The sequence below is a fragment of the Gavialis gangeticus genome, unplaced genomic scaffold, assembly GCF_001723915.1.
Source record: "Gavialis gangeticus isolate Ggan-Ray unplaced genomic scaffold, GavGan_comp1, whole genome shotgun sequence".
Classification (NCBI taxonomy): Eukaryota; Metazoa; Chordata; order Crocodylia; family Gavialidae; genus Gavialis; species Gavialis gangeticus.
The window spans coordinates 26,178,479-26,195,514 of record NW_017729006.1 but is presented as its reverse complement, the minus strand read 5'-3'; the positions used below and the strand labels follow the sequence as shown (position 1 = coordinate 26,195,514).

The 17,036-nt window shown below is 40.1% G+C and overlaps 1 protein-coding gene across 8 annotated transcripts in view; it reads right to left on the bottom strand.

Moving 5' to 3' along the window:
• Window positions 1-17,036, bottom strand: part of BBS9 (Bardet-Biedl syndrome 9) — a 573,789-nt gene that overhangs the window by 472,924 nt on the left and 83,829 nt on the right. For all 8 annotated transcript variants that reach the window (XM_019509032.1, XM_019509031.1, XM_019509030.1 and 5 more), the window contains one exon: window positions 15,393-15,522. In XM_019509032.1, coding sequence (XP_019364577.1) covers window positions 15,393-15,522 — 130 coding nt within the window. The remainder of the gene's footprint in view (window positions 1-15,392; window positions 15,523-17,036) is intronic.

Below are 17,036 nucleotides of genomic sequence, written 5' to 3'. Positions count from 1 at the left end.
ACACACACACACACACACACACACACACACACACACACACACACACACACACAAAATGTTCTTGTTAACCCAACCTTGCGACTCTTCTGGCATTGCTCCTGATTTTTTGAATACTTGAGTTTAGCATTGTGACAGTAGAATATATCAGTATTGAATTATGAATTCTATTTTGGCTGTAAGTTTTTAATAAGAGGCTAGACTTTGCTGAGAACAGCTTCTTGCAATGTATTTTAAGGTAGTTACTGTGCCCCCAAATAATATTCAACACTACTGTATGTATGTATAACATTTTCTTGTTAATCCAGCGTTCTTTTTATTGGCCCCAGGACTTAGGCCTATAAGGCAAATGTACACATTGTCCGGGTTGGGGGGAGGGAGCGTTTTAATTACAGCAGCTCTCAGGAGCCACTCTAATTAAAATGCCTGCAGCATCTCATGTATTCAGCATCCCATTTTCAAAATGGCAGCAGAGGGGCTTTAACTAAAACTTGTTTGAGGATGCTGAATACGAGATACGTTGGAGTATTCTGATTAGAATGCTCCAGCAGACTTGATTAATCGAGTCTGCTCTGATGCGCTCTAATCAAATCACGTTGGAGCATGTGCAAAAGTGCCCTTTGAGTTCACGTTTTCAGAAGTTCTCTCTCCAACCATTTGGATTAGAATTTTCTCCATGAAAGCTGAAATACTCACAGAGTCAAAATATTCTAGAAACTAGAACAGATACTCTGTGATATGCAATAAAAATGAGCGTATTTTGGCAACACTGACAGATGCTTAACTCCACACACTGTCCTTTTTAAGTCTTCTGGCTCTCTAGAAAGTTTTCAGTCACGAATGGGCACTAGCAATACATGCTGCTAGGCACATATAATGTTTGCCAGATCAGATCCCTAGTTAGGTGAATAGACACACCATATATTTTGTAGCACTGTGAACTGGTTAAATTAAAAAGTTTCTTCAAAGTATCCTTTAAAATGGCAATATTTTATACTGCCATCTCCTGCCAACATAGTAGTAACTTAATCATGAAAAATATAAATTTAATCGTTTTGTTTTCTTTTTTTTTACTTTAATAAACATTTCCTTAAAGGAGGCTTGGTTAAAAATGGAAAGAGGTTTCTAGAATCTTTGTGTTTAGCTTCTCTGTAAGAATGTGCTGCCTAATCTGAAAACTTAAATAAAAAGATATAGCTATGCGTCATAACTGGCATCACTTCTGTTAGAGCCTCTCTATGCAAAAAAAAAAAAAAGGAAAAAATCTTTCAGCAAACTATAAACTTTGATTCCTGCAGTTTTCTTTCCATAAAACCATGTAATAAGTGTTAAGTTTTGCTGTTTTTATACACAAGTTTTGCCATTTTTATATGGTGATTCTTTAACAGTTGTGGTAGTTGTGGTGATGTCAGTTATAATAAGGGATAACAGATGGGTTGGAATGAAGAACAAAGTATTTTCTAGCATCTGGATAGCTCCAGAAAGTGAATGAGCAGGGCTTTTATCCTTAACTCCACCCACTACTGCTCTCTATGCAATTGCATTTTTACATCTTTCAAACATTCATTCAATTATAATCTTTCTTCATATTATTCTAGTTAAATTGCCTCTTGTGCCTTTTTGCTGCTTGGACTGACCCAGCTGCCCAGAACACATTTACCCATCTACACATTACACTACATTTTTGCAGAAGAAAACATGCCTTAACTTCACCTTTGATGCACAATCAGAGTAATATTTTCTCAATCACTGATTAATCACAGATACCAATTTTCTTTTAAAAATAGTGAAAGCTGAAACTTCAAAAAGCCAACATAAATTTAGAACTGCTTCAGGGTCCTTAACTACAGTTTTCTGATTTCATACAAAAGCACTAGTCAAACTGTTGGTCAGTCTGGGGAGTGTGCTGCACATGTCATGCAGGGTCCATCTGAGGCATGTGCTGCACAGACTCCTATTCCTTCCCTTCCTCTCATGCCTGTGCTTGCTCCCCTTCCATCTGTCCCCCCTGCCACTTGCCCCGCTGTACCCTTCCCCACCCCTTTCCTTCATCCATGCCTACACCTCCCAACACCACTTATCTTCTGGGCAACTCTGGCAGCAGCTCCAGGGAAGGCAGCAGCAACGGAGGCCCTGCCTAGTTCCGGCCCCAGCCTGGCCAGACAGAAGCAGGGGCGGTAATTCCCCAGGCAGATCAGGGCCAGAGGAGCCCTGTGTTCCCTGAAAGCCACAAACCATGGGTCATCCCTGTGCACATGTCCCCACCACAAGGTCTTCCCCTAGCTCCTTCCACCACCAGTTTATGCCCTGGGCTGGTACTCAGATCAAAGAAAGGCTTTCTCTCCCTACTTCCCCATGTTGATTCAGGGGGGAAAAAACCTCATCTTGGATTCAAGTAAATATGGTAGTACCTGTATGCATAAGACATGGACGGACACACACACACACACACACACACACACACACACACACACACACACACACACACACACACACACACACACACACCCCCCTTCTTCCAGGCATTGGTTGGCTGCAACAAAGGCTGGGTTCAATTTTGGAGTACTAATTATATTTTTCCTTGGCTCAAGCCTCCACATAGCTAGCTAGGACACAGTGTAAGATTGTATGCAAGTTCTTTCCACTTTCTCTCTTCAGTGTGGCTACTGAAGAAAATACACGCTTTACTCACCCGAATCAAAAAATTAAATAAGAATAATGAATTATTTTAAAAATACTGTTATTAGGCAGCACTCAAAAATAATTGAATAATCACTAGATTAATTAAACAATCTTACTGGAAAGCAGTGGGGGGTTTTTGGTTTGGCGGGAGGTTGTTGTTTGTTTTTGAAGCACTGTTACATACTAAAATAACTGCATAGTCAGCTTTACTCAAGAGCAACACACTATTCTTCTTTTTTTTAATTGTAATTTCCCAACCTTGGGGAGAAAGGTTAGAGAAAGCTGCATAATCCTAAATTCATCCCTCACCTTTGCAAATATGCTTTTGAACCTGCAGGTAGATTAGTAGGCAACTCCTTAAAGGAAGCCAGGCATCTACACTACTTTCATGGCTGTCATGTAGCCAATTCCATGACCAAATCACATCCAAGAGGAAAAAGCAGGCTGCTTACTCAAGCTTCTGTCTCTAGGCAATCACCTTACATCTGGTAAACACTCACCAATGCGTGCTCTTTACCTGGGGCTGAAAAACCAGAAACACCTACCACCAAAGTCATTCTCACAAAGCACCTGGCTAATTCCACAGTGTGCACTTGGAAGGAAAGATTTCTTCAAAACCTATAGGCATCAAATGGGATTTTATAACATGTAATGACAAAGCTTGTCATAAAATTATGTGGTCCTTTTGTAATTTCTATTACAGCATAAGTGGAAATCAACTGTGTGTAGACAACATTTAAGCTACTGAGAAGGCAAAAGGTGATAATATTGTCAGAGACAACCCTCCTGCATCTCTTATGACCAAAAAATTAAAAATAAGAAAAAGGTTTTTTTCTCATTGTAATAGTAAAACAGAAACTTCAGATGTAATAATTGTTTTGTTTTCCATCACCTAACAAAAAGTTGAAAAATTACATGCAGTATAGATGGATTCATTCTTTCAGCCAACCATTTTAAAGTTATACAGCAGTCATGGTATTTTTATATTTGGACCTATAAACATAAGTCTCCATGCATACAAAGGTTTTACTATATTACTTGTATCCTCAATTAACTCTCTCCTTGGGAGAATCCTTAAGGAAAACAAATGTCAGCATGATCCAAAACATGAACTAAGCTATTCTATGATTGTGCATGGGGCACACATGGCATGGGGAAAAGATGTGCACATTAAGTACAGTAGAGTAGCATAGAGGTCATGGTTCACACCATTAATGTAGAAAATGTACAGGGATACAAATGTCTTGAAGATTAACAGAATTACATGAGGATACAAACATTAAAGGCCAACTGAGATGCATTAAAAGTGTCATCTACTCTGGGAAGTGATGATAAAAAAAAGACTGAACACATGACTTTCAGGCACTGGAGTCAATTTGTAGATCTGGTAAATAACGGAGAAAAAGAAATGTTTACAAACTGATGAAATAACAGTTAATACAGAAACATGGAGTGTAACAATATCATTTTACAGGATAATTATTGACAATGTAAGAATAATTACACTTGTAATCCAATACAGCATTAAAGTGTGATTAAGCTTTTTAACTGGCACTTTTTCAAGTATTTGTTTAAAAATTAAAATTCTCTTTTTCAACTGAAATAATCATACAAAGATATACACATTCTAGCTTAACACAATTTTAAAATGCTGTATGTAGGAATTTAATATTTTAAAATTCAGATTTTTTTCCCCTCTTGAAGGTAGTAAATTACCTAGTCTTCATAAAATACACTATTCTATTACCAAGTAAAAATTATATTTACTTGTTAGATAAGTGAAAGCAGAAGCATGTACTTCAGCAACTTTCACCAACTTGTCCATGCCTGTCATCCCCTAATAATAAGGAGCACTGAACATTTTAAGAAGGTATGTACTTAATTCTGTGGGTTTTCTTTTACATTTGCTTCAGCAGAATCACCCTCCCATGAACGGCAAGTCCAGTGCTTTCACTCATGAATGAAAACTACCTCATAAAAAAGGAACTCTGTGACCAAATTGTAACTCTCAGGTGACCCAAGAGTGAGACACAGAATACCCCAAGATCTTTGCATTTTTTGTCCTTTAAACAAGCCACTCTATTGGTAAACATACACAACCACATCCTGAGCTGTACTTTTCCAGCTGTGACCTTCCAGTCAATTCCTAGTACAATAGTACTTTAACAACTTCATTATGAAATAAGCCAATGCATTCAAAAAGAAAACTGACTGAAAAAAAGAGCATCTCAAAAAGTAGCAAAGTAAAATGAAATGGAAAAATTAACACTGCCAAAACAGAAATTTCCCTTAACCCTTGAAAGGAAGTAAGATTCTTGTCAGAAGGCTTCTTAAGGGAACACAAAAACAGATCAGCAATTTTTCCTTCTCCAAGGATACGTCATCTTTACTCAAATCCAAGACAAGGTCCGTACCCCCATGTCCCACCCATCAGCATGTGGGAGGAATACCTTGCTTTGGATCTGAGTACCAGACTGGGGCAGGTGGCAGCTCAGCTCCAGGTTTGGCCCTGAGCTCTGAGCTAAAGCCAGAACTGAGCCACTGCCTGCCCCAGACAGGGTTGGCTCATTTTACATTGGAGAGGTCTCACAAACCAGGACAGCATGGGCGAAGGTGGGAGAGGATGTGGGAAACCCACGTGTGCAGTACAGGGGAAGCTCAGTGGAAACTGAGCAGCCTGCTCCTGCCTTACCTTCTGCTTTGGTTCCAGGCCCTCCAGCTCTGAGCTGCTACCGCTTATCCCTGGCCAGCCAGGGCCACCACTGCTGCTGCTGATGATGATGATTGCCCCCAAACTGGAGCAGAACTGCAGGAGAAGGTAAGCAGCAAGGGAGGGGGCAGGCACATGGGAACAGGCAGCAGGGGTCAGGCACTGGTGGGGGGGGCAAGGGCCAAGGGGCCAGGTGGCAGGTATATACATGGGAAAACAATGGGGGGGGACAATAGGGTGTAGGGGGACTTGAGGAGGAATTACAGTTTTGAAGGGGTAGGAGGCAGGGGGTATATAGCAAAAGAGAAGGCAGCAGGGGAACATGCATGGGGGAACGGGAGAGCAGGGCAAGGAGCAGGGATCTAGTCCCTTGTCCCTTGCTGTTGCTTTTTCCACCACAGCAGTGGCGGGGGGTACAAATTTAAGACAATAATTAGATTCTAATAATTTTCCATGTATAGAATCTAATTATTGGAGGATCATCTTAAATGTTATAGTCATCTTGGATTCAGATAAAATGGTACTCAAGCTTTTCTTGTGTAGAAGAAGTAGCTAGAAAGATATCCCAAAACCTTAAGAGTGAAAATTAGTGGCAACAGACATTAACAAAACACATGCAAATTTGCAAAAGAAAGCAAGTGGAGAAAAATTTAGGGGTTGTTTTGGGGGGGGGGGGGGCAGGAAAAATAATGAAAAGTGAAGGCATTCTGTTTACCCAAGTATAGTGCAATAAGCTTGACAGACATTCATAAATAACCAAAAAAGTAAATTAAGAACTGGTCAGATTAAAGGGATATTCAAGAAAAAAGCTCCACAAATGGGGGTGCATATGTTCTATTGCAAAAACAGTGCAGGTTTTGCAGTGTAGAGAGATCAAAATGGAATTCCCTCCTTGAATTTCACTTTGTGAGCTGAGTTAAGACCACATAGCTACTTTTACAGATGCCTGTGATGGAAATAACTCTGCAACAAGTAATCTCAGCTGCTTTGCCTTGGATTAGGCAGGTATGTCAAGGTATACTCAAGGTTCAGGCAGGCCAGGCCACAGCAATACAAATCAGAGAGATATTTAAAACATGGTCCACTTATAACAGTATTGCCAAGTGAATTCATGTCAAATAAAACCAAAAAGGGGTGGGTCTAAGGGTTTTTAGTCTACTTAAAGATAAATGTCAAGGACCTTTTTAAGCCAAGTACATGAAGACAAGATAAGTATTCAGATTATTAGAGTGGGGAAAAAATTACCAGGTAATTTGTTTTTAAAAGATGGCATTTTGCCACCACACTGACAAATAATTTGACATGACTGTGAAACACAGCAATATCCCTAATATGAGGAACAGCAGCCACTAGAGCCTAAAGCTCACCTCAATCTATAAACTGAAGTCATTGTCAACAAGGAAATGACCTTCCACAGAGGAATTTGTGCCCATGGAAACGTCAATCACCTTTGTCAATCCCACACTGATATAGACCTTGACCCTACACAATCAGCTGGAGTTGTATAGATAAAAAGGTGAAGAGGCATCTGCTCTTTAATGTCTCAGAAAGCACCAAGAGTAGCTGAGCTAAACTGCTGAACACAACAGATTGCAGGTGATGAAGCCAGACCTTTGTATGATGAAGTAGTACAGGGGCCTAAATGAAAATATGGCTCCAACAGGACAGAGCACTACACATTCCTAATGCACAAAGAACCTGAAACTGCTACCAAAAAACACTGTTGAGCAATTTTGACAGAAACTAAGCATAAGACACTCATATTTTCACCCTGCGCTAAGAATGTTTAGAATGGGAGTCCTGAAAGCCTCTATGCACTGTTACCTAGAGTCTCATTGCTTAATTGTATAATTCGGAGCTGTCTACAACTTCTCAGGAACGAGGGGCTTGCATCCATTGCCTACGGCTTCCTCAGTGACACAAAGCACACTGCACCCCCTTCCCACTGCTGCAGTGCCTCATGCCATAAGGGCTTCTCTGCACTAGGGTTGCCAACTGTAAATTCATGGACAGACCATAAAAAATTAGGCTAAAAATGCCTGTCCATAAAGATCCATTAAAAATGGAGGTGTCCATAAAAAATTAAGCAACCAGAGCTTGATTGAAACTCTATCATAAGAAAAAATCTGGAAACAGTGCTGAAGGGCAGACAGAGCACAGCGGTACCCCTTGATGTCTCAGCAGGAGTGCAGCGCCTTGAAGGGAGCTCTTACCAGGTCTTTTCTGCCTCACTACAATCTCTGTACCTCTACTCTTCTCCTCCCACCAGCCACATGCTGCTGCTGCCACTATGTCCCATCTGCCTGTGACACTGCTTGCCTCAAGGATAGGCAGATACTAATTCTTCACTGGGATGTGGTGGGGGTGGCAGGTGGGCAGCAGGGTAAGTCTGAGGGTGGGCTGGGGGGTGAAGAAGGAGCAGCATGGTGCAGGGTACAGTTGGGGGTTATGTATGCCCCAGGGCCTTCATACAGACTCTAGAGGAACTCTAGTCACAAGCATAGAAAAGTGCTGCCACACTGGAAGGCACAGAATATATAGCATAAACAAAGCAAAACTATAGATGCACTGGCATTTGCAGATTCACCAGAAAGTAATTTTGGATTCACACATGCAGATACAACATATTCACATCTCACATCTCATCCCTGCCTTTTGAAATGATAAAAGTATAATGCATATACTGCAGTCCTCTCATGTGGTTTGCATTTCCTTTCTGGGTAACATCGATCACCTTCTTGGCTGTTTCCATAAAAATGTGCTGTACCAAGCACTGTGTCAGATTCATGTTTACATTTCCTTCCTGTATAGTGGCCACTATTCTCATGAACATAGTCCTGGGGAAGTGGCCCTTCATCTATACTGGATTCATCCTCGATGGATGTAGGTAGCTCAATATTATTAGGTCCTGGCCAGTCAACATTGCTACTGTATGCATAGCATTACTGGTTATTGCTGTAGGTTACAAAGCTAATGGATCAACAAGTGGGACTCCAACTGTTGCTGATGTGCTCTGTCTGGTAGTCATGACTGTATCTGATAATTGGTTGATGTGATGGCACCAAATAATATTAGGCATCACTTATACTGCATAGGCAAAGGACCAATTTGTGTGCTCACAACTGCACACTGCCATTTATTAAGCTCTTTGTAATCATAGGCCAATACTTCTTGGCCTACAGGTCACTGCTGAGGGTGCCTATTCCCTTTACCATGGCCTGACTTATTTGACAATTTCTAATGCGTTGCTACTGGGATTCTGGACCATCAACAGCATTGCTGGCATCTTGTTCATTGTAGCATACACTGCATTCCAGTATACTAGAAAGAAGCAGGCCATCTTCTGCTGTCTTGACCCTACCTCTTCTTTCATAAACAACATGGCATTTTTGCAAAACTGAGGAAATCATTCAGCTAGCCCATTTGTGGCTGAGTGGTATGGTCCAGAGCTTATATATGCCAGATGCCATTTTTCTTTATGAACCTTTGAAACACATGTGAACTGAATTTGTGGGCCACTGTCAGTTAAAACTTGTTCTGGCAATCCTATTCTTACAAACAGACTTGATAATTTTTCTACTGTCTGTGCTGTTGCAATGGTTTTCATACAGAAAACTTCTGACCATTTGGAGTGAGTAATTACTACCACTAGGTACATCATCTCTAAAAGCAGTCCTGAAAAGTCAATATGGAGACACTGACAGGGTGGTCAGGGGTGGTAATGGCACTGGTTTGGGCATCTTCTGCACCTCTTGGCATCCCATATGTTCCTCAACAAGGTGTTCTATTTGTTGGTCAATACCTGGCCACCATACACAGCTGCTGCCTAGTGCCTTCACTTTTACAACTTACAGGTGGCTATACATACAGCTTTTCTAAAATTCATGTGTGCAGTTTGCTGGGGAAAAAAAACACAAATCCCCTACGTGATATTCTGGATGGACGGATACATCTTTGCTTACATAAAAGAGTGCTAAATTAGGATTGTCCTTTCAGGGTGGTTTCATACACCTGCACCAGTATGGGATCTTTCTTGGTTTCTTTGCCTAATTATAGGTCATTGGGGCACACTCCAGCTGAAATAAATTAATAATTTCAGGAGATTCTACTTCTATTGCAGAAGGCTCCTTCCCAGGTAAACAAGAGAGTCCATCAGTATTTCCGTGTGTCTTTGTTCTTTTGTACTTGATATCATAAGTGTAAACAGCTAAGGAGAACCCATTGGTGCATTCATGCCACACTTGTCCTTTCTTAGGGTAGAGAACAAAGACTAAGGGTTAGTGATCTGTGACAAGTGTAAATTTTCTTCATATTGGTTAAATTTTTTCACTCCCCACACCAAAATTAAACCTTCTTTGTTCACCTGTGCATAATGCCATTCTGCTGCTATAAGTGATTGAGATGCAAAAAGTATGGGCCATTCAGTACCATCATATGCCACAGTATATGATATAAGAGCCCCAATGGGCTGTTAGGCGGCCTGTAAGGATGCATCCATGCTATGCTTCAAAGGCAATGGATGGGTTAAAGTGAACAAGCACTCTATCAGATGTCACCAGCTTTTTTGCTTCTAGGAAAGCTTTCTGACACCCAAATGGACACACCCATTTGTAGTTCATTTTCAGCAAACCATTTAAAGGACACAATACAACACAGTTGCTAGGTTTGCTACAAATCTACTATAATAATGAATAAATCCTAGAAAAGATCCAACTTGTAAGACATCTTTTAATCCTGAAGCTTCCAGAATTGCTTTAAATCTTCTCTTGATATTTATGCATGCCTTGTGCATCAATAACATGTCTATGATAAACAACTGACTTTGATTTGCTCATAACTCATATTCTTCTAAATATTCTAATAATCTCTTCAAATTTCTCAGATGTTCCTCATCATTTCACCAGTTACAATAACATTATCTAAATAACAATGCATCTTTGCAGTTCCTTGTAACATTCAATCCATTGCACTTGACCATTGGCAGGAGCAAAAATTAGAGCAAACACTAATCTATTATACTGGTATAACTCTGTTCGTTTGTGGTAAGATAGACTTTGAATCTCATTCTACTTCCATCTGTAAGTAAGGCTGTGCTAAATCAATTTTGCCAGATCTCTGTCCTCCAGCTAATGTGACAAAAATATCTTCAATTTCAGGTAGGGAATACTTACTAACTTTCAGTACAGGTTTATAGTATCTTATAAAGTCGCCACATACCTTTGCCACCTTTTTTTAAACAATTAGCACTATAGATGTGCCCCACTCACTCCAGGCTGCTTTTGAAAGTATGACTTCTTTTTAGCTAGTCCAGTCCAGCATCTACCTTGGCATGCAGGCTATAAGGACCCAGCGAAACATTGTGAAACTTAGCCTGTGCATTTTCATCAATCATCAACCTAGCTTTGATATGTTTAAAAGTTCCTAAGTCATCCTTAAACACTACAGAGGCCTAGTTTAATATCCCTTCTAATAGTTGTTTAACTGTTTCTGCAGGGACCTTTGAAAGTGCCTGCATCTTTAAACAATTCCAGTCCATGGGGAATCTCTTTAACCATTTATGACCCCACAGAGTGGATCGCCCTTTTTCAATGATGTAAGTCAAGAGGTGCCACTTATTATTATATTCTACTGTCCTGACATTACCCGCTTTGGCACAATCTTCTCTTTGTGTGTGGTTTTTTAACACTGGTGTCTTCCTTAATTTTATATTTTAAAAGATTTTTCATATTCTGAATGTGAGATAACAGACACTGCAGAACCTATACCCAGCCCTATTTAAAGGCCTTCCAAGTCACCTGGGATGTTAGCGAGATGAGTAAGTTATCACCCTCATGCACATAATATAGACCCAGACTAGCTATGTCATTCTCACCATATATGTCACTACTGTCCCTACTACATACACCTTTTTTATTTCCTTTTCTGTACCTTACCTTACTCTCATCTTTTAATTCTCTTAGCAGGGCACACTGTCTTTTTTACTACAAGTCTGGCAGTAGCATTCATTAAACAAGCAAATAGCTGGGGTGTGAGACCCTTTGCCAACTAACAGCACACATCAGGTTGCCACCTGCCCTGACTCTTCAATTGCATACTGAACTCATATTAAGTAAGTCATTCATTCTTATTTCCACGGGCACTCCTCCATACAAATCTATGGCATCCGTCGCTGCAGTTTTCATAGTTATTCTAATAGCAAAAGCAAGTTTAAAGGTGAGCTCTTCCACTGTTAAGAGCTTCCTTTGTATGGCTTCACTAAGTAGCCCACACACAAATCTGTCGCTGAGGGCTACATTAAAATTGCAATGTTCCGACAATTTCCATAACTCTGTTGTAAAAGTGGAAATAGATACAAGTTCAAATTGATTTCGCTTATGAAACCCAAACTTTTCTGCATAATCAACAGCTTGGGGGCAAAGTGCTCTTTGATAATTTTCATTAATTCTTTAAAGGCTCTGTTTGCTGGGTTTTTTGGAGTGAGCAGGCTATGCAGTAATCTATATGTTTTACCTCCCATCAAACTCAGTAATGAAGGTACATGTTTCCATGGAAGAAATTAATTTACTTAAAAAAAATGCTTCAGCCACCGTATATACATTGCAGGATGCTATCATAAGCCCCAATTGTTTCAATTTGAGTAAACATTTTGGGTTCCAACAGATTTCAAGTACTCAATTGAAGCAAATTTCTCACATCAATTTTATGTATTCCATATTCATGAAATCTCATCCTTGTTCCCAGTTGTTATGTTTGTCTCAGAGCATTCATAACTAAGTGACTCTAGCCACAAGCGTGAAACAGAGTATTGCCAGACTAGTAGGTACAGAGTATGGTGTAAACAAAGTAAAACTATACATACATTGGCATTAGCACATTCGACAGAAAATATCTTTAAGTTCAGCTGTGCAGATGTAACATGCTCACAGCTCCTCCATCAAGGTAGAGTGTGGGGGTGAGTGGGGGATCCCTGGGTGGGATAGTATAGTGTTAAAACAATTGCTGTAGTCAAGCATAGATGCCAAACCAAAAACTTTTTTTTCCCCTGATATTCTGCTAAAAATTTTTATCAACAGCCAAAATTTTTACTGTACTTGGTGTCAAACCACTAAATTAGTACCTAGACTTTGTCCATGGCCTGGCAAAAGGGCTACATTTACATTATGTAAAGCATATCAGTAAAAACACATACAAGTAAAACAATGTGGTTTGTCAGTAAAAAGTGTTCAGATTGTCAGAAAAGAAAACACATCTTGCCCAGCATTCTCCTATCATGTGGTCTCCCAAGCACTCCCACACAAGGCACATGGAGGTACTGCTACCATGCAGGCTTCCCTGCCTTGCAGGGCTACCTGGATCCCACAGCCCCAGGACATGCTGTCCCATGCCAAGGGGCAAGAAGGTGGGAGAAACCTGGAGGCTCCAGCAGCAGCAACAGTTGGATTAATGGGGGGGAGGTACATCAAGGAAGGTGTTTGGGTGGGGGCCACAATTTAACCCCTAGCCCAGGGCATTTAGATAGGTGTTTGCTGTTTCTCACAGCTCCTGAGCATTTGCTTCATGAACTCAGACCAAGCTCGAGAACTGTCTTCTTCAAGTGCCTAGGCTTCCCTGAAAATGCTTTTCCTTACAGTTCATTTTTGGAGCAGCAGCACACAGCACTTCAGTGGCTAAGCTGCCCAACTAAGCACAGCATTGGAAAAATGCATTTACACTGATATGCATTCCGAAGTACACTAGTTTTGGTTAATCCAGACTTTTGCTTTGGGTTTAACCCTCCAAAAAAATCTAGGCAACCTTCTGCCAGGCACACGGGGACTCCCCTTTGGTGAAAGGGCTACCATGGAAACTACTATTTCTTACAGTGTAGCAGAGCAAAAATAAAACCAACCAACCAAACAAACCTATAAGTAATCAAAGGTCAAATTTCTGTAGCATTTATCAGAATTAAACTGCAATTAAATGTCCACTGGTACTACAAGCTTGAGTCAAAGTATAAGAAAAATAAGTAACAAAAACACTCAAATTTTAACCCACAGATTGTTTGTAGCTCATGATTCCAATCAGAGATGTTACTGACTTCACTAACTAGGATCGCACAAATTTTACAATGGAAATAAGAGGTCATAAGGGGGCATCCATTTCAAATACGTAATTTAAACAACAGAAATCAATAAGCCAAACCAATATCTTACTAGTAAGTACTTAACGGTATTTTGTTTCTGTGGCAATTATACATTATTTGTATATGCCTACCATGATAAAGAAATACTATCTTTTACATTATTATGAAAAAAATATGAAATCATTATGATTAAAAGGAGGGAAGAGAAAAATGAGTCAAAAAAGCAAGTTATTTAAGTAACTGGAATTCTCTGAAAACTCTAAAGTCTTCATCTTGGACACAGACTATAAAGATTAAAAGTGAAGCTTAGAACCTCCTTGATGAAGCAGTTATTACTGTTCCTGCCTCAATTGTCATTGTTCCTGTTTTTTCTCTTTCCATTGCTTCCGTTTCCTGCACTGCATTAAATGCAAACTATCCGTCTTAATTTCCAAGGCCTTTCATGGCTTAATCCAACTCTAATTTATTATTGAGATATTAACTTCTGCTTCCAATGAGACTATCATTGTTCACTGGTTAAATTTTCAAAGATGCACTCTTGTGCTTTTTCCCATACTTTTCAAGCAAGGGAATAAACAGCCACATCAGCCACTTTCAGGTCCTTAAAACTCCTCTTTGCCATGATGCCTACGAAGACAAGTTAACAATGATTAGGTCCTGTTTTACTGATATCATGCTAACTAATATTGTTTCACTATTTCCCCATTCACCCTATGGTAGATATGTTATCTCTTGTTGTCTCAAGCTCTTTGTGAGGAAAAGAAATAAAAACTGTCCTCTAAAACCCAACACAATGTAAATGTTGATGGCTCCAGATCCTGCAGCAATGATATATCAGTCGATGCTTTTTTCTGTTATTTAAACAGATAATCTTACTTAGTCATTCTCTCTATATTAAAACCTCATGGATATCTGAGTGTGGTCAAGTCTACTGATAGCAACATACATCAATGATTGCTGTCCATACTAATCCCAAATCCTAATTTGTAGAAAGGATAAAAAGAGCTGCATGTTTTTCCAAATGCAGTTCTAGTGTAAGGAAAAGCAAGACAAAGGCAAAATACAAAAGGCTTCCAGATATCAGATAAACAGAAAAAAATAGAAATAATCTTTTAATAGTCTTTAAGCAAAACTCAGATAAAAGACATGTTCCCACAGAGGCTAACTTCAGAAGTCAATTTTGGATTAGTCAAGGGAGTTAAATTTTTCAAGTGCATCACATTTAACAGACATCACTAGCCTCATTTTCTCAGATTCTGCCAACTGTGACAAAGGTCCAGTGACAAGGTCCAGCACTAACCACAGGGTCAGATTCTATCCTGTTGATTTTTTTTAGTCTCTTTCCTTAACCACCACTATCCCATTAATATTTTACTTGCAGATTTTCTTCCCCTGCTGAACATGAAAGTTAGAATAATTCAAATTAACTTCAGTACCAGCTTTAGAAAATAATAAATGCAGAGTAGACAGTAAAACAGGTTCTGGAATGTATCTGCAATTAGACTAATAAGCAAGAACAAATTCTCATAGAGACTCTCAAACTTGTCTAGAAAGGTCTTCCTGGAGACTGAAGTGGCCACTTTTCATTCTTTTACAGAATAAACTATTTTGTCAGATACCAAGCCAAGTTCTATCTTCATGAACAATAATATAAATCCAAACTAAGAGCAATTATTTTTACAAAATTACTTCAGATTTAACAGCATTAACTAGCTCAATAAATATAACGTACAGTCTATAACAATTGAACTGGTTCCTTCTACAAATAACCTTCTTTGTTAAATACTACAGAATTGTTTGCTATTGCCTGTATATGATTATTTTGAGGGAAGGCGAGGGGGAAATAAACCTAAAGTGTTTAGCTCTTCTGATGTTACTTACTGTAAACTGCACACTTTCACTGCCACGGGAGTGTGAGGAAGCTGAGTGGCCCATTTCAATGTCACATCTTGATAAACAAGCAGCATGTTATTATGGTTCCCAATCAGAGTGTTTATTGTTCCCTCAGTCACTATGAAACGTACAAAACAAATTTTAAAGATGATGGATTTGTTCAAGAATCTCCTTTCAGAGGTTTACAACACACACACACACACACACTTGTTATAGTTGTGTATAGATTAAAATGTTTTCTTTTTTCATTTAAATTTTAAAAGGTCAGAGCAAAGAAAATTATATTGACAATAACCAAATTATATTGACAATAACCAAAGTCATGTAATTAATCATGAACACTAATTCCCATTATGTATTATGCATCTCTAACATATGACAACATTCCAAAGTTCTAGCCAGCCATACTAAGTAATTTGAAACATGAGTAATTTTCAGATTTGTCTCCATCACCATATGTGCATACTAGGATAAACTGGGCACAAAGCAGACACTGGTTAATTAAATTAATCAACTGAAAATTCAATGAATTCATAAGAAAGACACTGGGAATTATTTATTATATTTGTATTACCCTATTTACTGAATTAGAAGATAAAGGTTTTTCCCATTTAACATGGGGGGAAAAGCCCCCATAAAAATCGAGCCTTAAAATCGAGCACAAGACAGTGGGGAGGCAGGCAGCTGCTACAGCTCTGGCCCCAGGCTGGGGTTGGAGCTGGAACTGAAGGTGGAGTTCGCAACCACCTGCACCCTGCCACACCACTGCCTCTGCACGCCCTGACACACTTCCCCCAGTCTCAGTCTTCCCCAATGCCACTTCTCCCTCTCTCTCCATCTCTGCCCTACTCTTCCCTACTGTTGGCTCCACACTGGTAGGCTCAGTCCCTGATGCAGCCAAGGGCATGGAGTGTGGCTCCAGCCCAGCCCCCATAGCAGTGGCACGGAGCCGGCACTGCTGTTCTAGGCCAGCCCCATAGCAGCAGGCCTGGCTCCCTGCCACAGCAGCAGGGCCAGGCTGGAACAGCAATGCCAGCTTCACACCACTGCTAGGGTGCAGGCTGGAGTCATACTCCATGTCTCAAGATGCAGCAGGGGCGAAGCCTGCTGGCACGATGCAAAGGCAAGCAGGGAGGATGGGTGGAGAAGCAGTGAAAGGAGGAAGGAGGGTGGGGACCTGAGGCCATGGGTAGCAGAAGCAGCACGGATATGGAAGGGAGGGAGGGAGGGAAGAATTGAGGCAGCCTGAGTAGGCGGGGGAGGGGGGCAAGCACAATGGGGGAGAGTAAGTGGGATGGAAACAGGCAGCAGGGGCCAAGCTGCCCTCTCACCTGCCGCATGCCCCCCCACTGCCTACCCCATTAATGCCCCCCCTCATCACCTCTCCCCCTACCACCTGCAGTAGTGGGGGGGGGGTGACAAACAAATTTAAGATCCTCTAATAATTAGAATCCAAACATGGAAAATTATAATAAATTCATAAATTTTCTGTGTGGAATCTAATTACTGGGGGGGAGGGGTCATCTTACATTCAGGGTCATCTTGTATTCTAGTAAATATGATAATAAAAATGTAATTTTAAGTCAGAAATGTAAAGAATAAATAAAAATTACTATGATACTATTTACAAAA